Source organism: Lagopus muta, chromosome 4 (genome assembly GCF_023343835.1).
Source record: "Lagopus muta isolate bLagMut1 chromosome 4, bLagMut1 primary, whole genome shotgun sequence".
In the NCBI taxonomy this organism is placed as follows: Eukaryota; Metazoa; Chordata; class Aves; order Galliformes; family Phasianidae; genus Lagopus; species Lagopus muta.
The window spans coordinates 13,765,307-13,788,885 of record NC_064436.1 but is presented as its reverse complement, the minus strand read 5'-3'; the positions used below and the strand labels follow the sequence as shown (position 1 = coordinate 13,788,885).

Below are 23,579 nucleotides of genomic sequence, written 5' to 3'. Positions count from 1 at the left end.
AATGGAGATTTTCTTCTGCTGCTGAGTGTCTCTTGATATATCAACCAAACTTCAAAGATATAAAGTTATACTCAAACTTAGGTTATTTGCTATATGTTTTTTTTATATATTTTTATATTAGCTTTATGTGACAGCTGAATGAATGTTAACACACCGATTCTACTGTGCCATTTTTAGCTGTAGTATATCCTTCAATTGTCAGTTCTACGTTAGAACATATGAAGGAGTACTGTCTAGGCAACCCCTACTATAGATTTTGTCATTGACCCTTCTTGAAACTGTGTTGTACCTGAATGCTTGTTGCACAGCGATTTTGATAAACTGGCTTTGATATTAAGCTATTGTAAAAACTAAATGGCAGTGAAGTGTCCTTTTGGATAAGATAGATCACAAAAAATGAAAGTAGAGAACAAGCAACAATTTGACAGGACACAGAAGCGTATGTGCTACATTTGTAAACAAGGATTGTGTGAACTTTCCTACAGTATTAATTTGTAACTTGTTGTCTTCATGTAGGAGTGTTGTAGTACCACCCAAGAAATCAAACATTTCCGCTACTACAGCTCCTGTGGGTATTCCTGCAAATGCTGTCAGTGTGGTTTCTTTAGATTCGGCACAAGCTTCAGATTTGTCAGCTGAATCTCCTGGTAAGTGAGAGTACCCTTCCATACTTGCTTCCCTTTTCCCCACCATCCATTGTGAATGCAAATGGACAAGTTGTGTGATTTCCTAATAAAAGAAAGTTGTGTGTCTTAAATCATTAAATGAAAATAACTGTTTTTATTAATTACTTTCAGGTGTAATATTGACTAATATGTATTTTAACTGTTTATATGTCTGTTTTTTACATATGAGTTATTTCTAGTTATTGATAGTTATTGCTGGTTATATGTTCTCACTGGAGAACGTGTCAATTTGGGAAGACGGTTTTTTGTGGTGTCCTGTTTTGTTTCTTTTTTTCTCCCCTGAATTACTGGAGTGCATCAGGTATAACATCTCCTAAATTATTAAGTCAGACAAAAGGGCCTTTGAGACTTCTGTATCCAGCATACTACTGTATTTGTATCTGTCATATAATCTCCTGTAGTAGTTTATAGGCTTGCATTTGTTATCTGTGCATGTAACAGAAACCAGTACCAGATACTTCCATAGAATTGTTTGAGTTGCAAGGGACACTTAAAGGTCTTCATAGTGCTTTACAGGAAAATAAATGTGATACTGAATTAAACTTGATGAAAAGTCAGTGATTTTATATTCATGAACCCATGTGAAATTTCATGCTTTTGAATGTTTTCTGGTGATTTATCACACAGATAATTTTATTATGCTTAGTTTTGATTCTGGAGATACATAAGAGCTTAAAAAAACAAAACTGACAAAGCAAAAATGAACAAAAAAAACCCAAACACAATCTCTTTTTTTTTGAATAAGAATAAATTGCAGAAATGATGTTCTATTTAAAAACAATACAAATGTTTGTTAAACTTCTTTGAGGTATTCTTTTTACCTCTTAGCTGATCAAGCGCATGTCTGATCCTGTTGAAGTAGCATAATTTCACAATTCTTCTGATTTTAAAAAAGCAATCATTATTTATTAATTTGTTTGTAGTGTAAACACAATATATTATACTATTTTTTTTAACAATTTTTTTTGTTACATAGAATATAAAAATTATTTATAAATTGTAGGACATTTATCTGAGGGTGTGTTTTTTAAGGCTAATTAGGACTGAAAATGATATAAAAGTGCTTCCAGTACCTTTAGTCTAAGGTCAGATTTGGTGTTGCTGCTGAACTAATTGCTTTGGACAGTTCTTGCAGTAGGGACAGAAATGAGTAGGTTGTTTATAAGCAAAGTGGTCCTTTGAACCCTTCGTCTCTCCGGTTGTTCCATGTAAGATAAATGATATTTAGCCTTATATGCTGTGTCAAAGGCGTGCTTTTTTGCTTAGCCCTGTTGAAGTCACAAGGCTAATCTAGGTTCTCATAATTGTGTTTGTGAAGTTGAATGTCAAGACTTGAAAATGATTTGCATCTTAATGAAGGAAATCTCAGTTTTCAGTGGTTGAACATTTTTTTTTTTTTTCCCCCCATTTTTATGATCTTGTATCCAAATTGCAAAGGCAAAAAAAATAGAACCCATTCCCATGTTCTCATGTGTACAGCAGATACTTGTTGTCATCTTCAGCTGCTCATTGTGTGTTTCATAGGGAAATCCAAAAAAATTTTACCAGCCGTGATAAATGGAAAGCTGTTGAAACTTAATATGTTTTTATACTTTGCAAAAGGCGGAATTCATTTCGTGATTGAAACTCCAGGAGGCTGCTCTAGAGCAGTTTAGTAACTATGTTTGGACTAGGAAAGAATGTCATCTTAAAATGGCTAAGTGCTGTTGGGGAAGATAGGCTCTGAGAAGTGAGTCTGTTTTTAAATGTATAAAACCTGATCTACCTTGAAATTGCTTTTTAAAGTAAGTTATTACGTATTAATTTCTCACCTTATTACCCAAGTTAGATATGGACTTATTTAGTACTATTTCTTAAGGCAATGTTTATTTGCTTTTAATAGAAACAAATCAGATCAACACTGATTTTCAGATTTATTCAACCTTCTAAGAAAGTAGAGAAGAAATGCAAGTGTCCCTGTGTCTGTGGAATGTATAAGAAATGCAGACAGTAAACAATACTGTTGTGTTTGGTAACTGTGTGACTTTCAGCATGTCTAGGAGTTTTGGCAAAAATTCTGCACCTAATCTGAACAGATATGCATAAAAAGAAACAAATCAGAATAAAAATATTACATATGTTTAGGCTGGCAGTCTAACTTATTAAAAGAAGTGAAGGGTTAAATGAAATCATGATTTCAAAGGAAATGTGAGACTTTTTTCCTACTAAAATAATGGCATGGAAACAAAAAATGTGCGGAGTTCGTGTAGCTTATGTTTGTGTCGCTTAGGTAAATTGCACACGTTTAAGTTTGAAATGCAGTTCTTGATACGGGCTTTAGCTTTAATGGATTAACACTAAATGACGTTTCTATCAAATTAGAATAAAAACAAAATTTTCCCAGAGTGTACATCATGTTTTTCACTCATTTTTGTCTACATGCAGCTGAGTCAATACTTCATACTCATTTTTTTTTTTTTTAGCTAACATTTTTTGCAAGTCTGTTTACTTAATGATTAAGAAAAACTGTTCTTTGAAAACAGCTGAGCCTGGCACTATATGTAATGAGTGTAAATTGTAGGCTTTCACATCTTTATGAAAGTTATTTATTGAACGACATTACTACATTTTAAAATAAATTTCAGCTGCTTTTTCTGAGGTAGAAAATATTTTACAAAATGTTTGATATGCATTTGTATGATACCTTTCAAAAAGCAACTAAACTTTACATATAATGCCTTATTGTGTAGACTTGCATTGCTTTACTCAAAAACAGATGAAAAGGAGGTAAAGACATAGAAATAAAATGAAACAGCAAGTGACAGTTTTTTAGCTGTAAGATGTGTATAAGCATAATATGGGCATAAGTTCTAGGTAGTATGTGAACATCCTCCACCTACAGGTGCAGTACCAAAATTACATGCTGAAATATTAGTCCATATAGTTTCAGAGGTGTCTGTTCATGTTTGTTGTGTGATAGAATTGATCTATCTCCTCACCAGTATTTTTTTCCTAAAGCTGCCTAACTTGCCTATAGCTCGAAGTCTGTGAGTATCTCAGATATTTGACCCTTAACATTGTCTGAAGCTTGCTGGACTTTATATCAAGTGGATGTGACATGTCCTGGCCTACCCAATATGAGGTGTTGACAAGTTAAAATGATAACCATCTCAGCTCGCTCTATTCCTCTGATACTCTGAAAGAGGGTGAAAACATGATTTGGCCTCAAACAGTGTGTCCTTTTAGCAGAAGCTTCTTCCCATTCTCTTACTCAAAGCACTGAATATTTCAGAGCACAAAAAAAAAAACTCTTTCTGTATACAAATCTGCCCTTTGTGATGTAAACTTGCTTTTGAACATTTTTACGATGGCTCATATCTGGGCACGTCTTCTGCTGAAATTTCTATCCCAGTTTTTTGAAAGATCCTGAAAATAAATGGAGAAAACAAAGGCTCTTCTTAGCCCTGTCTTACTGAGGGTGTATTGAGCAAAAGAGCACCGTTACCCAGGGAGCAGGAATTCACTTGAGTTGTTTCTTCTTGGAATTTGTTTTAGGCAGAAGGTGAGATTTAGTATTTTACACACTAAGTGCCCATGAAGGGCTATTGGGAAGGCAGGACTTGGTGAAGGTGTCTGAGGTACTGTAAGTGTACTAGTAGGGTGCTTGTATTTCTGTTTGCCCCCTAGTTTTCTTTTAAAACATCTTAGTTACAGTTGTAACGTTCTGAAGTAGTATGAACTTGTTTTGAATGATTTGGTAGTTTTCTTTCCAGCTGTTTTCTGTGATGCTGAGTTTCTCCATTTGTATACTTAAAGGATTGTGTATATGTGTTACTGTTGTGGTGTGATTTTTGAGGCTTTTGAATAATTGGAAAATGCTTGTTCAAGTGTCATTTTTACAAAGAAGGAGTATGAAGGGGAGAGGCAAATGTGCATTGTGTCTTGTCCTTGCTGGCACTCCCAAGTATAGAAAGCACTGAGAAGTTCCTCACAGTTTCTGTTGTTTTCCTCCTGTCTGTCTGCTTGTCCTGAGTGAAGGCATGCATGGTCTGTTCCTCAAAGTCTGAAGTTATAAACAAGGCCATTTCAAAGGCTGAGGTGAAAACAGGCATAGGTACTTCAATTGAAGCTGGGAATAAGCACTAACACGAGGTTAAAAAAAAGCATTTGTGAGTCCATCCTAGTTCTACGTGTTGGAAAATGTACAATTTCTTCCACAGCTGCTTTTGCAGAGAAGAATGGTGTCCATTGGTTTTTATACAGAGGTAAAAATATCTTCACGTCTTGCAGTGAGGTGGGAGACAGGCACAAGTTGAAGTGCACGTGAAGTGAGTTACCATCAGTGCAGTAGTAATTCAAGAAACCTATTGAAATATAATAAGTATTTCAAAGAGCAGTTGAACTCGACAGTAACAGTAGTTGAAGGCTAGTTACCAACAAGTTTGATGACACTTAGAAAATAATCTGAAATGTTAATGACATGCAGCAAAATATTTGAATGCTAGTATGAAAATAGTTTTAGAACAGCTTCTCTTCAGAATGCACCATTGTTTTGTGAAATCTGTTTTCGTTCAACCTGCAGACATGTTTATGTAACAGATAGCTTATATTAGCTTATAAAAACCTTTCATTGTAGTCTTTCATTTTACACTTCCAGCCTGGAAGTGTATTTTTGAACGAGCTCATGATTTTACCAGATATTCCTTTCGTAAAAGGCATCAGTATATTTCAGTTTGTTAGATCAGTTGTGCAAAACTAAGAAGTGTAATAAGTCATTTGTTTTTTAAGTTGTCTGCATCCTCCCAGACTGAAGTATGTCACCGGCTGTTTCTGTATTGCCCACACGTATTTTAAATGCTTATGCTAAAGCATTAAGATCTTACAGAAGGAGTTGCTTTAACAATATTTTATTGCTGGAAACATCATTTGTTTAGACCTTTGGGGACCTTGAATAAACAATAAGGTTTCACTGCAAGGGTGCTAGACAGATGATCTATTTGCATTTTCTTTTATGTCCTTGCTAATGTCTGTAAAACTGTCAGTTTGAAGGAGCCAGTTTATCAGTGAAAGGATAAGGAAGAGATAAGTTGGTTTAGTTCCACATGTTTGAAGTAGCTACTGCACTTACCCACATGTGTGTTGTGGATGAAAATATGCTACTGAAGTTTTTTTTTTTTTTAAAGCTAACATACTGGAATAAAAAGCCATTTTTGAGTCAAAGTCAGAAATAAAAGATTTTCACAAAACAAAAATTAAATGCAAATACCGCCATGTGTACTGATCACATCTGAAAATCTCAGCTGTGATAAATTGGAGATGCACTCTTTTTAGTGAAATGTGTCTGAGGTTAAATGTGGGTATAGGTCATGATAAACATGGAGAAATGTAAACCATAAATATCATTATGTAAGCTTAAATTAGAATATCAGTTTGTGTAGATGCCTCAATTCCTGACTTAAGCTTTTGTCAAATTCAGATTTTTAGTGCTCTTTTTTTGTTCTGTGTTTTAAGATTCATATTAATTTAATATGTATTGGTTTTCCATTTACACATTTAGACCTAGTCATTTTCTACTAGGAAGTTTGTTTTGATTTCTAAAAAGAGTAGTCATTCTCTCCTTGTTGTCAGACAGTTCCTTTACCTGTTGAAATTTTTGCCAATGCTATTGTGTGTTTTAGAAAAAATAAATAACCTAGTATTCAGTGCATGTCTCTTTATTAGCCTCATGATGACTATTATGCCTTTTAATTGTCTTAGCAGATGTTTTCCTTGATTTTTTTTTTTTCCTTCAGTTATTTTACTTGTGGCCTAAATGCTGCACTGAGTTTCTTTCATCTCATTTAACTGTAAAACTCCTGCCATCCTGCTGCACTGCTAAAGCCTTTTTTTGATTTTCCTTTTATTTTTGATGACTGACGTACTCAAAGATTAGTGGATTACAGGTTACAGATTTATATATAGTAAAAAGCCTGGATGCTTTTATACAACAAAATATTCTTCTGTCTGCTTGTTGAGAGGACTTCCTTATTTTGGAGGCTTTAGATATAATGTCAGTCCTGTATTCTGTTCAGCTTCCCCAGTCAGTGTACAAATTTCAGCAGACAGACAGTGTATGGGCTGAAGTCTGTCACTAGGCACTTATGTATTAAGTTGAAGCACTTTTTTTTTTTTTGTGAGTATAGAGATGCTGGGCTTTAGAGAGAAAACTGAGAATTGTATTTAAATAATTAAAATATGAAAGTTATCACTAAAATGAATTATTTTCAGGTTTCAATCCAAGAGGTAATGGGGAAAGAGATATTGTGTATATTTAGGTATGAATGTATGTATAAAAAAAGTGTAGTTATTATCAGTATGTAGCTATTATCTGTAGTTATGTACTACCCTGTTATGAACTTTTGAATTGCTGATTTATTTTTATTTTTGCTTTCTGTGATATTTGGCTTATTTATTTATATAAGTTAATGTCTTTCTAATTTTCAGAACATCATTTGAATGCTGCTTCTTTGGAAAGACCAAAATGTATTTAGGTGGTCTGTCTGTGTAAAACCTAATTTAAAAAAAAAAAAAAAAAAGTGTTATATGTATGAGCACTAGTTATCAGAAGTACTTAAGAAGTCAAAATTGAAAAATGTTTTAGCTACTCCCAATGAATCCATTTGTCCCTCTAAAGCGATATATATTGATTTGCCTTGATTATACACATTATTTTGGAAAGATCATGTAGAACATTCACGTTCTACCTTACTTTCACCTAATGCTTGGTTCTGTACTCTTTCCTCTCATTCTGTATAGCCCACCAAAATTTGTTTTTGACTCTGTCATCCCACACAAAAGCCAATATAAGAGCTTCATGTTGAATTTATGAAAAGAGTGATTCACATTTGCACAGAAATCTACCTATGAAGAAAAAAATTGAAGGAGAACTTAGAATTTTGATGCATTGTTTTTTTTTAAATTAGTTTTAATGTTGCTTTTATAATGTGACTAGGGACAAACATGTCTTACAATGAGAAATACATCCTTGGGGAATAACATATCAGTGTTCTGGAGCAGAAGTTTGAAATGTGACAGCAGAAATAACATCAGTATCAAGGATGTATGCTTTGCCTTCTACTTACAAATTTATTCCACTTCAGTCATGTAGAAAAACATTGAAAAGTTGTGGATGACGCATTTTGGTTGGCATTTTGAAGGTCTTTGCAGCCTAGTTTCACAAAGGTTGTGTTTAGTTGAGTACACGCCATTGTAGGTAGGGTGATCGGGAGTTTTTCTGCTGTCATTGTTCTAAGAAGGATCAGGTCTTTGCTAAGCTAGATATGGGAGCTACTGTGATTAAACTGTTGTTTCATGCTTCCTTCTGCTGCCCTACTTCAGCTGCAGTGGGATTCTGTAGCTGTCACACTGAGAGGAAAGAGAATAGGACAGGGCCTTAAGTTGGAAAGAGACAGAAGTGCAGATGGTCTAGAAGTGGTCATTTTACTCAATTTCACAGAAATCTGTTTGCTAAGATTCATTCCTCTCTATAATTTGAAATGCAGTGCAAGACTTGTGAGTTTCACCATTCCTGTCCTGGCTGCAAATACCTGTGGAATCTCTGGCTGTTCTGCTTAGCCTCTGTCAATCACTGCTGACACCAAACCAGCAAACCGCAGTGTAGTATGGAGTTTGTGTTTCTCTTTTCTTACTGGACAGCATTTACTACCTTGCTGATGAAGCCATGTAGTGTTAGTTTGACATAACACAACTGTGTTTTTTTGTTGTTGTTGTTTGTTTGTTTGTTTTTTAAAGTGTAGGGTACATAAAAGACTTAGTCTTCACTATTAACCTGTGAATAATCAATGGGAAACAGTTAACTCATAAATGATGTTATATTGCTGCCATCATGCTAATAAAGCTGACGGTGCAATGGACAATTTTATCATAGCTGTACTTGTCAGAGTCCTGGTGTGGCAGTGCTTTAAACTAGACACGCTGGTTTTGTATTCTGCCGTATCAGATGCATTGGTAACACTGGTAACAGAAAGTAAAGGGTTTCCTGTTAATTAAAAATTGGACGAGCACTTCCAGTAACCAAAAGAGATGCTTGAAAATGTTGCAATTTGGCTTTATGTTAGTGTATATTAATTTATTAGTAGTAGAATATCATAGTGCATCACAGGAGTATTAGGTTATGTAAGTCATATGCTCTATCTCATATAACATTATATGTACTACCTGTTTCAGGGTTGCAAGTTGTCATGGTTCTGTTTTGGTTCATGTTTTTTTTTTGTTTTTGTTTTTTGTACACTACATGATGTTCTGATGTGGAATACTGAAACCCAAAAAAACAAAAAACAAAAACAAAAAAAACATAGAACCATGACACAAGTGTTAAATTTATTGAGACGTGTAGGTGATAAGGCCAGAAAAGATCAGTTTAGTCTGAGTTCCTCCTTAAAGCAGTTAGCAGGGGCTTCAGCGCATTACTTTCTGTTTATGCTAGAGTAACATTTTAAAAGCTTACTAGGGCAATATTTGGTAAGTACAAATGCAATTAAATAAGAGTCTTTTGGCAAATAAAGTTTGTGGTACAGAGAGGTTGAAGAGTTCATCTAGTTTATCCCACGTGTACTTGAAAACAATAGCTTCTCATAATAGAGTGTGAGACTTAAGTCTGATCCAGATGTATAACCTCTGTTATGTGTTTCTTATATCATTAGTTTCTTATTCTCTCTTGTAGGAAGGCGTTCATCTAATTCAAAACTGCCGTCTGTCCCTACAGTTTCTTCAGTGCCTGAGGATTCTGCTTCAAATATGAGGTAAAATCTGTAATTGAACATGTGAAGAGCTGTGCTGTGGCTTACATTTTGATACTCCAGTTGATAATTCAATTCCACATTTCAATCAAAATCAATTAAATTTCTTTGTTTTAGGTTGTTCTGGGTGATTAATATCCAATCAGGGCTGGAGAAAATACAAGTGTTGGGTTATTGATACATCTGTATCACTTTGACATGGGCAAAATTCTGTGCTCCTTTCTGCAGAATTTCTCCAGTGTTTTGTTTTGTTAATCGTATGTGTCTTTTTACTAGTATTACAGACAGACTTGAACATGCTTTGGAAAAAGCTGCCCCACTTCTGAGAGAGATTTTCGTGGATTTTGCTCCGTTCCTTTCTCGAACTCTTTTGGGCAGCCATGGGCAGGAGTTGCTGATAGAAGGTACAAGTAAGTTTCCATTAAGAACATACGCTTTTTGTTTTGTTTTGTTTTTTAATCTTAGAGACTCAAAATGTCTGTTATCACTGCTGATGCTGCCCTAGAAACTTTCTTTCTGCCTTCCCTTGCAACTGCCTACTGGATTTTGCTGCCTTTCCTTTCCTCTGTCTTAATTCCTCAGCTGGAGGTCATTGTCACTTCTACCTCATCTTTCCTGTCTGTGCGCTACTTCTTCGCCTATATCTCATCTGATAGTTTCCTAATTTGCATTAGGTCAGACCAACTACTGTCCTATTCTAGTTATCTGATTCTTCCAGGGAATTGTATCAAAAAACTGATGTCTGAAATATGTCATGCGTGCTTTACAAAGACAACTTTGACCCAGAATTAAGCGTAGAATGTAGAAGCGTAAGGATAGAAAGCCTTGCATTTTCATGGTGTTGCTGTAACAGCAGGTACATTGGAAACTCTGTCAGAGGGTGTTATGAAGTAACTCTTACATGAGAAACTTCTTATGTTGCTTTGGTTTCTCATGGGAGGGCAGTAGTGAAGGTAACAGGAATACATTGAGAAGAATTGTGTCACTTCTTAAGTGATAAAGATTCAAGTGTACAGCATTAATAGTGACTTCTCCTAGTACTGAATGGTTGAGCTTGAGAGGGTCTGAGTTTTCTTTCTACAGTTGGGTTTCTGTTTTTTCTAAAAACAAGGCAGAGTCCTGTGAAGCAAAGGTCAGTGTTATGAATGTAAAAAGTCATATTTATTTGAATAATTTTGATTTAATACTGAACATGAGTGTTTCAGATTTTTCTTAATTTTATCATGTAAAACTGTTTGGCTCACCCATTTTTAGAGCAAAAATGCAGCTTTTGTCCAGTTGCAGCGGTGAATTGAATTAGGCCCTGAGCTTGTTGTAACTTCTAATAGTTAAGTACTCACATGCTGGAAGCTCATGGCTGATAAATTTGTGTTGACGGCTTATATTTGAGCAATATCTGTAATAGGTAAAGTTTTAAATTTACTTATTTCCTAGATTTGGACAGGCATCCTGCATATAGTGCTGACTACTGTCATTGTTGCCAGAAGCACGGTTAGCGTATCAAACACAAATAAGTGTTTGTATCAGGCTTGATGTTTAACTTCACTGAAGTTATTTATTTAAGAATTAAACTTGCCTTCTAGGTATTATACCTGCCTGCCTCCCAGGGCTTTTATGACAGGGAAAAGCCTAGGAATTGTCACACTAATATTCTCTGTAAGACTGAACAGGATAGAGTTCTACTTTTGATTATACATATGGAAATTGCCTTAGCTTATAAATATTTTAATTGAAGCTGCCTTGTGAACAAATTCATTTCATTTGTTTAACTGGAATAACAGATTTTTTCTGAAAAAGCTGTTTACCCAGGGAAATGAGTATCCTACTTGTATTTTCTTTGTTCCGTCGATACGAATAATCTGGTTTCAAAATTCTCTTTTTCAAACTTGCTGATTTTATGAAAATATTTTGACTATAGTATAGATTACACAGAGAAATATATATATATATAATATTATATATTACATATATATATGGATTTTTATATGATATATCCACAAAAATATATTGTGGATTTGAAGGCTGAAAAAAAATAAGTAAGAAAATGATTGGGTTTGAGTAGGCAAAAAGAAATAATTATTTTTGGGCTAAAAGAACAGTTGTAGACTAATCCCAAACATTGTGCAAATGCAAATAATAACAGTAGTCAAATTAGTTTATACACAATTGAGAATGTATAATAAGTTGCTGCTTGCACTTCTGCTAAGGTTTAGTGTGGGGTTAGGGGTCAAAGCACTAATAAGAGTGTTTGGGATGTCTGCTGCCATGGAACAAAATGGAAACTTGATTGATAGCTGGGGGCTGAATGTAGAACGTGCAGTGGAGAAAGCAAAGGTCATAAAGCCATTTCCCTTCTCTGCATATATAATGACCCAATCCTTCAAGAAGAAGCAAAATGTAGATACAGTGGTTTTAATGTAACATATGTTAACCATGGTTCTGATCATTTTGAAATTCAAGCATTTATGAAACTCTCAATAATGGAGGTAATGTATTACTATTAGCTGCATCTTTCAATGCGAAGCATGGAATGTATGGTATCCCTCAGAAAATTTTATTTAATGCTGATAAAGTACAAAAATCTACTGTAAGTGGTATGAGAATGTCAGCTTTCTTTTATTCTTGGGATGCTTCTATTGCACATTACAATACTTTGTGTTAACAAATGATGCCAAATAAACTTGTATTTATGTCTAACATTTTTGTTTTTCCTTTTGTAGGCCTCGTGTGTATGAAATCTAGCAGTTCAGTTGTGGAGCTGGTGATGCTTCTTTGCTCACAGGTGAGATCTATGTAACATCTGAATTGTTCTTTGAACACAATGGAATTTGCTATGAAAAATTTTCTTGAAATTTTAGTTTCAATTAAAAATTTGGTAATTACTTAAAAAATATGAGATGTAAGGTCTTTTCTCTTACTAAAAGCAGAAGTTTTTTTAATAGCAATTTTGATCATTCGGTCAGAGAGAGAAGATACCAAAGGCTTTATGTTACCTTACTGTTGTGTGTTTATATAACCTTGAATTTGACATACCTAAGTATTTCTGTACTGTCATTTTTGCAAGATGAAATAGAGTCAATGAAATAGTAAGGATATAGAAACAGATTGATATCTGCATCTTGGCGTGCTGAATCCTCTGGGATGTGCGGAATTTTTTCTTTTGTGTAGAGATTATGAAATGAGTGATAAATGCTTTTGAAACCCTGTCATTCTTAATTGATTTGACGAGCAATAAGAATTGGAGAAAAATGTAAAAGCAAATCCTGGTTGTCAACTGGTACTTTCTCCATTTCTAAAAGCAAAGAAGTTTCAGATATTTTAGATACAATTTCCATATTCTTAAATTTGTAGAAAAAGAGAGCCCAATAGCTTTCTCAAAACTACGATCAAGGAATGTTATGCTATATTAATTGTTTTTTCTTTTTGATTGTTGCTTTCTTTTTTCTAATTAAATGAAAGAATGTTTTTATTGAGCCTTTCTTTTGGTGCCTTAAAAATGATACCTTTCTGGTAGTAAATTCCCCTACTTAAAACTTTAAAATAGCCTTTTTTAATGGGAATGGTATTGGTCTAGAGGTCAAGGGTTCTGACCCATTTCAAAACCTTTGACCTTCATTTACAGCCCTTATGGTTTGCTTGCCTGACGAATAAGGATAATGCAAAATTAATGTTTCTTCACATCGATTTATTCGTTTTAGTGCCTATATTGCCAAATTTATTTAGAGTGTGCTGATAGACATTTCATGAATACAAATGAAAGAATCATAGAAGGTGTGAAAAATCGGTAGTCTGCATTGTCAATAAAATGCAATAAGAACAGTTACTTCTGGAGATTACACCTAATAGATTTTACAATGAACTAGTGAAGAGTACTTATGTTTTCTAGTAAGCTTATTACTAATGAATGTATGTAGGAATTTGCTCCTCCGGTTTTCCATTTTCTTTGGGAAAGATTGCTTTTATTCTGAAAGAAATCTTATAGTCCTCGTGGAAATTCTGGAATTTAGGGATAGTTATTTTACATATTGCAATGCTGGAAGCAGGCGTTCAAAACTAGAGAACATGAACTTGATATTGATATGCATTAAAAAAGATTCTTCACCACCAATAAGTCTATATGCAAGTTTTAATGCTGCTCATAAATGAGTAAAACGAGCTGAATACAAGATATTTGTCTGAAAGCATTGTATTGCCATTGAAAAAATTAGATTTTGGTATACTTTCTCCTGGTTTCAGTAATTAATAATTAACCTTTCCTTCTTTTTAGGTAGAGTAATCTAATCTTTTCTTTAAATCATGTGTCCTTACTGTGCGTCACTTGTTTGGTTGTGGGAAGTGGAAGAGATAAGAAATAAATGACGTGCTCTAATGCATCTATTTGTCATACATGTCACAGTGCCATTTAATACTAATTTAATCAAATTGAGGATATAGCGAATGCTTAGTACTGCTGGTTACTGAGACTGAGGTTGTTCTTGCTGAAATAGTAGAAATAAACCAGTAAAGTCACAAAGACCTCAGAATCTTTTTTTTAAGTTGCATAGCAGCTGTAGTTTTTGGCAGAATATGAAAAATGATGTGAGAAATGAATCTGAAATTAGCTCCAGATGTATACAGATTGTTCTGGGGTGATAATTACATTTTTCACTTTGAATTTTCCTAATTCAAAGAGGTCAGCATGGCAATCACAGAAGTGATTTATTTTGTTAAGAAGTGAACTGTCTTTTGCTACATGAAAGCTTGAGAGATATGAAATTGAATTTCAAGACGACGGTTTACAGATACTGGGAGGAGATGGGATTGAGCTTGATTGATTTTTTTCTTTTTTATTTTTTTTTGACCGAGATAGGGTGGGAAGGGAAGTGATATCCTTTTGCTAAAATTTTAATTAATTTTTAAGAGGAGATGGAGAGGATGAAGTGCCAAAGATCAAAAGATCAGGTCAAAAACTAGTTTTTAATCACATAAATAATGTGCCATAGTTACAAAGTAAGTATCTGCAAATTTGATTTAAAACTTCACAAATTTGTCAGCCATCATTTTACGAAACTGAAAGAGTGTTCTGATTAATTTTTTTTTGGTGTTTTTATGTTAACCTCTTTCTGAAAATTTGTTTTAAACATCATATTTTTGTTGTAAGCTCTTGATTTATCTTTTAAAATGTATTTATTTAGGTTTATGTCTGAAATATATATATATTTTTTTAGTAGTTCAAAATAGAACAACAAAGTCTCCCATGTAACTTTCCCCATAAGAACACAGCAACTCCTCCGGTTAAGTGATTAAAAATCTTAAGAACGTATTTCGATTTAAGTATTACAGTGCCTTGTTAATGATTTTTCTCTTTGGAAGTTTGTGTATTCAGACACGTGGAAAAAAAAAACAACTTCACTACTGGGTTATGCTTTCGTGTTTATATTTTGATGTATTGTTTTCTGGTTTACACAAAGTAAAAGGCGAAACAGGTGGTTTGCGATGCAGACAAAAGGCTGTTTCTAAGGTGAAAACAGTTGTGAGTTTTTGATAGACACGCTACATTTTCAGACATGTGTCTGTGTGTATACTTACATTTATATAAATCTATCATAAAGAAATCCTTCATTTAATATTACTGCAAAGTGTTCCTGCTTATTTGACATTAATATCATTTTTGAAAGAATCGACGTTGCATTCAAGGCCACTTTATGAAAGCGTTGTGTTGCTCATCCTAATTCAGTCTGACACACATTCCAATAACACTACCTCCCTTCTAGGGTTTAAAACGAAATTTATGGCTGGGCATTGTGAAGTGCATCATTTAAAAATGGTTTCAACCCAAAACATCTAATAAATAAATAATGTGTATGGCTACTCAGTAGCAGACTTTCCAGACTAGAAATCATTCCATCGGATACTCAACAGTCCACTATCGGAGAGGGCTGTCAGATAAATCTTACAGTAGCTGTATTCATGTCCTGTAAATCACATGTTATTGTCTGAGCCTTCTGCCAGGTCATCTATTCTTTTCCCATTTATCAGAAATGCGTACAGTACAGTGAATCTAGAAGCACCATGTAGGCTGGTATCCTGTTGGGGTGATTAAACAAGCTAAATGAGTGAAGTCCTGTGTCTAAAATCTCTTTTAAATGAGTGACATCAGGATGGTAAAGATGTTCGCACGCTATTGTAAAGCAAGGCTTCTGTTTGGAGAAACTTGATGTCATCCTTGAAAAAAGCGTTTTCATATAAAATGCTTTTTCTCTGAACTTAAAGGGGCACATGTATGTTCATCCATAAAGTAAATATGCTACTGTGTGTCCTTTCGTTTGTCACTTGTTTCCTTGAGCTACTCCATCAAAACAGAGAAAACTGTCACCTTCCCTGCTCTCTCATGAAGTTTCTAAAACGTATTTCTGTTACTCACGTACGTGAAATGTTTCTTCTATTATTGTAGATCCGCAGTGAAAAGATGCAATAAAAGGTGAATAAAGTTCTCTATAATTCCTTGATGCTTTCTAATTGAAAGAATTGGCAATTCTTGAAAAATTCTTTATCCTTTTTTTAGTAGATGAACTCAACTGTCACTGGAATATATGTAAAAAAAACTAAGTTGTTCTTGTCAGATTTGTCATTTGACATGAGTGCATCGAAGTTTTCTAGATCATAAAATAGACTTATTCATGCTGATTCAAATATTTTCTATAACTGGTGGTAAGCCATCCAACCTTCAAAAAAAGTTTAGGATATAAGAATTGATAAATACTGCATCATGTTTTTATGCTTCCTCCTCCTCCTGACCCTCTGATACTCCGCTCGCTGGTAGGGCGGGGTAAAGTGCTTCTTGGGTCCTCCTTCTGCTCCCTGTTGTTTCAAAGGGACAGGTTTTGCAAAAGCAAGACCAATATTTGGGTACATTTAGTCTCTAGGCATTTTATCTTGTGGAAATAGGGCTGTGGAGTATTGCAGTACGACTGCGTAGTTGTAGCTATTGGATTTGTATTGAACCTTCATCAAATACAGTTTTCATGTGGAGATGGGGGAGAGAAGCATAAACTCATATTCTGGAAGTATTTTAATGGCATTGTATCTCTTACTCTGATAAGGACTCAATTATTTGAACAATACCAACATGTGCACCCTTGAACAAACAGTAAAGCAGCATTTACCCCAAGAAAGTGTAATATTATGGTAGTTAAGATTTTGATTTTTTTTGCACACTTTTTGCGCACCATTCTTCTCCTCTGCTCTTGTGCTTAAATGTTTGTAAAATATCATAGGATCTTTAGGCTTCTCTGGATATTCTGTACACAGAAAGCTTTGTATTGATGATCCAAATTCATTATCTCAGGAATAGATTTCTGCACTGTTCTAAAATGTGGTAAACCTTTTCATTACTCAGAGTTTTTAGGTGATCTAGAAGATGGGGGATTTTCAGTTATTGTTGCACAGAATATAACAGAGCATATAGTGTTGCATTGTGATCTGCACTGGTATCTAATTTACTTTTAAGTGCAATTTCATTTGGATAATTATAGCGATTGTTATTAAGCTTTAATTGAATTGGATATAGGTTATCTGTAGAGCTGCATCACTGTGATACTGTGGCAGCTGAAACTAATGAAAACACCAAAACTCTAACGGTGTTATGGAATAAATGCTGTGTGAATTCTTTTTGTGTGCCCCACTTGTTAGGTGATGACATTATTATCAAGATGATGACTTCCCATCTAATTACATTGTGTTCTAATAGCTGAAAATTAGTTATAAAAGGATCTAATAATCCTTTAGGTCCATGATTTGAAAACATGTGCATCTTAGTACAGAAATCAAATTTTGTAGAACTTCTTGCTGGCAAATGACTTTCAGTCCGTTTCAGTGCAAGTACTAATTTCATTTTAAAGTCACTGAGAATCTGTAGCAGTTTTTCCAATTGTTTGAACAAGAAAGGCTTTGTTTGTATCTTTTCTTAATAAGGATTACAGTTTGGATAGCATAATTCTGATTTAAAAAAAAAAAAAAAGAAAAAGATGAATGCAGCTGTATTTGATTAAAAAGAAAGCAAAGCACAGCAACCAAATCTTGAACGCTAATTTGCCTTGTGATGAAAATAATTAGAAACAAAACTTGGTTAGGCAAATAGTAAAGATTAATGACATAACAGATAAAATAGGAAAAAGGACTTCCCAAAGTCGAAATTGTGATGTTCACGGTAAGGTGATGGATCACTCATGCCCATAGGTGTTTGCTTTGTGTTGTTAACTTCCTTTGCTGTGTTATGAAGTGCTCAATGTTTCCAGTTTAGCCTGAGCGTTGTACTGAGGTGCCTGGAAAAAGCCATCATCCTCAGGTGTGCCAGAGCTCTGTATTGTATGTTAGTCGGTTTGTGCTGTTCTGATTAATTAGAAGATTGAAAGAATATCTGCCAGCCTAGCTTTCTGTAGGGATGAAATGTCTTGCTTCCTTCCACAGGCTGTTCGGTGTCATCTTATTCAGCTACTGATTGTCTAGATTCTGAAGCTGTCTCAGGTCTAATGCTGTACCAAATAAAGCAAGGCGTAATAATAAAGCCGTGTATGGAAACACAGGATTGCCAGGCATTTTATTAATTGCTATTTGAGTAGTGGTTGCAGGATTCCTAAGGCAGTTTCTTAACAAATATTGCACAGCCACTGTAACTGGCACACAAAATGAAAGATTCTTATCCTGTCTTGAAGATGCTCTTGGATGACAAGTATTTGGGACGTGTCTTTTGAGTTTCTATGTGCAGTGCTGCTTGAGGATATTTTTAGTGCTGCAGTTGTTTTTTTATGAACTATCTCTTGAAAAGTTCTCCTAGTTATTACAAGGGCTGCTCCGAAAGTAGTGCCTCCTATTTTATTATCTTGGCCCACAACATGATAGTGTCAGAGGTGGATGTAGACTTTATCTCTTCAGAACTAGGCTATTGTAATATATTGTGTGAAAGTCCAGAACAACTCAGAACTTGACTGTTGGAACTTCATTCGTAGCTGGCATTCCTGTTCTGTTCTAAATTTTCATGAAACGTATCTTACTTAAAAAAAAAAAAAAAAAAAAAAAAAAAAAAAAAAAAAAAACTTGCGTTGAATTCAATGATATTAACTGGTGAGCTGCTCTAAGCTAAGAAATAGGAGTTTCTAAAGAGGAATTTTTGATGAAAATCACTAATGAACACTCTAATTGGATTCCACTTTTGTTTGCTACATTTATGGTATGTTTCAATTTTGTCTTTTTTCTTAGTCTAGTTGTTGGCTTTGTCAGTAATGAGGTCTGTTTGCTGTTAGTGTGGCTTACAGATCAGGAGTTTAAAGCCACTGTGTCTACTAACTATTTTAATTTTTTTTTTTTTTAAATAAACTGGTAGAAGGGGATTGGTTTCCATAAAGTCTGTAAAGCAGGTGTATATTCATAGTTTGCATAACAATAGAAATCAAAGAGGTGTGTAATTTAAACTGAGCTGTTGCTTTTAACTATGGAAATAGATTAGAATGTATTGGGAATGATTTGTCAATACTACCTGAATAGTAAGTGGCCTACTAATGGTGTAGTAAGCACTGTATAGTTGTATACATCTAACGTCCTAACACGTAGTGGTCACAGTAGTTAAAATACATAAGCTACTTCTTTGTCTTTATTTCCTTACATCTTTCCATGTTTTATAGTCTAGGAGATACATTAAAGGTTTGCTCACTTCTCAATTTAGAGGTGGAATATATGATGTGGAATCGTAAGCTAGGTAAAAACTACCGAGTATGACATTTAGCTTGAGAAAAATAGAAGAATATCTGATATTTGCTAAGTATGTGTTACTTTGGTATTTGATATTTTATTAAATGGGGTGGTTGTTAGTGCGTGTTGGACATAAATAATCATCAAAGCAATAGAGGTGGCTTCCTGGTAAGAAATTGTTGTATCTGGATATCTAATTTTGACCCCATTTGGAAAATGTTCTCTGTAATTTTCAGTGAAGCTATGGTGCTTTGGTGTGGATTTGGGTAATGAGTTGATTCTTGGGACAGTTCACTTGGAAAAGTCAGAATGACGTGAAGACTTTGGATAGAGGAAAGAATAAGAGAGAACATTGAATGAAAGGCACAAAAGCCCTTAGCAATAGTTTGCTATGCTGGAGGAGAGAGAGATATGAACTTCCTAATGTCATCTTACGAAAGTGTAAATTTTTCTATTAGAAAAATTTGGAGGGGGAAAAAGAATATCCCTCCCTTCCTTTATTTTTTTTTTAAGAGCTATCTTTAGTGGTTATTCTGTGGGCTCTTCAGATTACTAGAGAGTCTTACTGAGAAAATTTCTCTTATGAAATGAAAATTACTTAAATTTGATCAGGAATTCGGGACAGTTAGCAGTTGAATGGGAAATGTGTCCGCTTCAGTTAAAAGCCCTAGCCTGTAGAATTTAAAAATGCTGAGGGTTTGTATGATTAATGTGTAATTGTTTTCATGTTCAGAGAAGAGAGCAGACTGTATAACTTAAACGTGAATTTTGGGCGTCTGGTAGGTTACAGGTCAGTTTCATATCCATGAATGTACGCTGCAGATGCTACAGATGTTAACAAGAACATAATTTAGCTACAGAAGCAAGACTTTTCTGAAGAAAAAAGGCATCCTGTTGCTTCACCAGCACACTAGGACTTAAAAAAACACCACCATTTAAGGTGAGTTTTGTGCAGTGAGAGCACACCCTGTGGCTTGGCAGTCTAGTCAGAAGGATGATACCATGCTGACTTTATAACTAGATCTTTGAACAATATTCTCATGGGTGGTAAATGCAAAACAAAGTAATATCAACTGGCACTTAATTCTGTGAGCTCCCTGCTGATGGGGCTCTGCACTGAAATGGAACTCTTCCTGACAGGAAGTCAGCCGCGAAGTGTGGAGACCTCTGAAAATAAAGCGTGCCTTAATTTGACACCCTGCTGTTTTACAGCTAGTCTGTTTAATTTGAGACCATGGAAAGAGGTTTGGTGGAGGGTAGGGGGTGAGCTTGTGGAAAGTTCAGAGAGTGGCAGCGTTTGTCTTTTAAGCTTTATACTAATTACACATACATGAATGTTTTTTGTTCATGTTAACAAGCCAAATCATTTCGATCTCGCTGTTGCCAAGCAGGAGTTGAAGCAGGAGGAGGTTTGCACTGTGGTGGTGAGCAGTTACAGTCTAAAGTTGAGGCTTACTTGCAACTTGTTTGTGCCCTTTTATGTCTCTCAGCAACTGGAAAAATCATCAGATAGGCTTGTCTGTGATTCACTTGTCTTCATACAAATATTTTAAGAGATTTTGCTCAAGTTAAAAAGCTCGTAATTTAGATAATGCAGCCGTGAAAATGATTGAGGTTCATATTTTAGGTTTCAAGCCCTACTTCTGAGTCAACTTCGATTCAGAAGAATGAGCTGGATTTCTCAGTACTGTCTGAGTACTTACTTAAAGACATTTATTTTTATTTCTGCCTAAATATAAATGGTAGTACTTTTATTTTTTGACAAATTACTTTGTATGTGCATGGGAAGGTTTGCAGAAAATTATTTATCGGGTTTATTGTAACAATATATAAAGGCAGAGGAGATTAGAACTGGGATGCTGCATGTAATGTAACGGTGGAATAATGAATACACCAAATCAGGAGCAAGTCTGAATGTAGAAGACAGGCAAGTGAGAACAGGAATGCAGTATGGAAGTGGAATGCAGTGGCAGAAATCCATGCTCATTTTTCTTCTTTGTGCATATATGCATTTAAGTTAATAATTTTGAAAAAAAAATAAGCTTGTATCACTTCTTTGTTCTCCTTATGTTGTCCATTTTTGTTACTTCTGTTTTTCTGACTCGTTTCATGTGCCTTAGTTTCTTGCTTTCCATTTCTGCATTTCTTTGTGGAAGATTGGGACTTGAGTTTCTTAATTAATGTCTAAGATATCTGTCCTATTCTTTTACAAGCTTCTGCCTTTCATCTTTGCATTGAAAATAGCTGCTGGTTACAGAACCTGAGGAAGAAACTACAGAGGAAAGGGTTTGCTGCTAGATGAACTTAAACCTGACCCCTAATGTCATTTCATGAAGTCATGGCAACAGCCTGCTCATGAGGGAGAGGAAGGGATAGGCTGCCCAAGCAAATCGCTTCGTCTGTCGGAAATGTGGACCTGAAATCAGTGATCGGCCCACTTGATTTTTCTTGATCCTACAGTTTCTTGCTCTAGGAGAAAATGCAGAAGAACTTATCTGTCCCATGTAGTACAACATCAGTTCTAGGGATGTGATTTTACTCATCAAGTCGTAAGTTAGGTTGCACCAAATGGCATGTAATGGAAGTTTTTCATATATGTGCTCGTATCTTTTAGAAACTGGATGCAAAAATAAATTTCATGAGCTGCGGTAGTATGCAGCCTCTATGCTGTGATGCTTTTTACAGGTAGCATTCTGTTTGTGCAGTTATGTTTTAATCATTTTTTTGGACTTTTTGGTTAACTAAGTTAAGGTCTTTTATTATTATTAAAATTCCTCTGTAAGAATGTTTGATATCACCATAAATGATGACGACAGTAACTTACAACAAGATTTTATGGCTGTATGTATTTTTGAAAAGATTGTGTGTACTTCAGTGTTTTATGTGGTATGGCTTTGCTTTTATAATAGAATTTGTAGTTTGCAGAGAAGGCAGCAGTTGTCACTTGGAAAGTCATCTCATAGCTTAGAGGGTATTGTCTGACAAGCTGACAGTTTTTTTTTTTATTCAGTTTTTCACTGAACAATGTGGCACACAAGTATGAAAACAAATCCAGCTCTGTATGTGTATAATTTACTTTCAGGATCTATAGAAACTTACTGTGACGTCAACTCAAACTTCAGGTATTCAAATTAAACTCTCATTATAAGGTAATTTCAGGCATTTACCAGTAACAACATAATACCAGTTTATAGGAAGCTCTGTTTACATGGAATATCCCGAGTGGTTAAGCAGCAGGGGAGTCTTCTGCTTTAAGTTAAATAACTGCTGTTTCTGTATGGCTTGTTTACTACTTGTTTAATTCTCAGTGCAGTGTGCTATTGAATTGAGCATGCAAAAGTCAGCTAAGAGTTCTGTTTTCTGTGTCTCCGTTTATTACTTGCTGTACGATAATAAAGGAACTATTTTATTGGGTTAGTTGTAATTAACTTCAGCACTAGGCATTGGTATAAATCATTCCTAATCTGTTTTCTTTACATTTTCATTCTTTTAAACTGGTTCAACATAGTTTCTTTCTGTCATCCTCTTACGTAAGGACTGGGGTTGTAATTGCTTTTTTGAATTAGGCTGTCGGAAGCTAACATGCATGTTCGTCCAAGAATTGATTAAGGAACACTAATGAATTTCATATAACACTTTTAAAAGATTTACAATAAATACTATGCAATAAATACTCTGTAGCAGTGATCTGTTACATTGTTAGAGTTCAATACATTGTTGTCATGCTGTGCAGCTGGAAAAATGTTGCAGTGGTTACTTTGATTCAGTTTCTTGTTTAAAGTAGTTAATGACTTTGTGGTTATGAAATACTTGAAAAATGTTCTACAATTCCATAGAGTACATTTTATATAGTAACTGTTGTTATAACAAATTTTATTTCTATGTTTTATTAAGAGAAAAATACTGGAACAACTCAATGAGAGTTTTCAGTTCTTTGGTTCAGTCTTGGTGTTTGATACCAACTGATTCCTGTATCTTTTTAACAAACTTATCAGTAATACATTTATGTACTTCTGCATTTTCAGCTGTTGGTTAACAGCACAGATTTAAAGCAAGTAAATACACCTCACAGGCCCTTTTCAATCAGTTTTGCAGGAGCAATCTCACTTTTGTTCATTCCTTGTTCTTTTCAGGGGCAGAGTCGCACAGGCAATCGCAACTCACCTTTAGCGTTCATTAGTAAGATTTGAGTGCATTTCAGAATATTTCCCCACAATTGAATCCTCGATGTTAGGTCTCCCCTTGAGAATAAAAATCTAGTTGATTTTTATGCAACTTTCTCCTAGAAGATTGATTAATTTTTTAAATACAGAGACTTCACTAGCTGATTTTTTTTATTTTTTTATTTTTTACAAAAAGCAATCTTTTTTTTAATGGAATACCAGCAGTA

At 34.7% G+C, this 23,579-nt stretch overlaps 1 protein-coding gene across 5 annotated transcripts in view; it reads left to right on the top strand.

The window, feature by feature from the left end:
• LRBA (LPS responsive beige-like anchor protein) overlaps positions 1-23,579 on the top strand; it is a 365,719-nt gene that overhangs the window by 84,588 nt on the left and 257,552 nt on the right. For 4 of the 5 annotated variants that reach the window (XM_048942611.1, XM_048942609.1, XM_048942608.1 and 1 more), the window contains exons 31-34: positions 517-647; positions 9,388-9,466; positions 9,740-9,873; positions 12,184-12,245. In XM_048942611.1, the coding sequence (XP_048798568.1) occupies positions 517-647; positions 9,388-9,466; positions 9,740-9,873; positions 12,184-12,245 (406 nt within the window). The remainder of the gene's footprint in view (positions 1-516; positions 648-9,387; positions 9,467-9,739; positions 9,874-12,183; positions 12,246-23,579) is intronic. The other variant, XM_048942610.1, reaches the window with a different exon arrangement.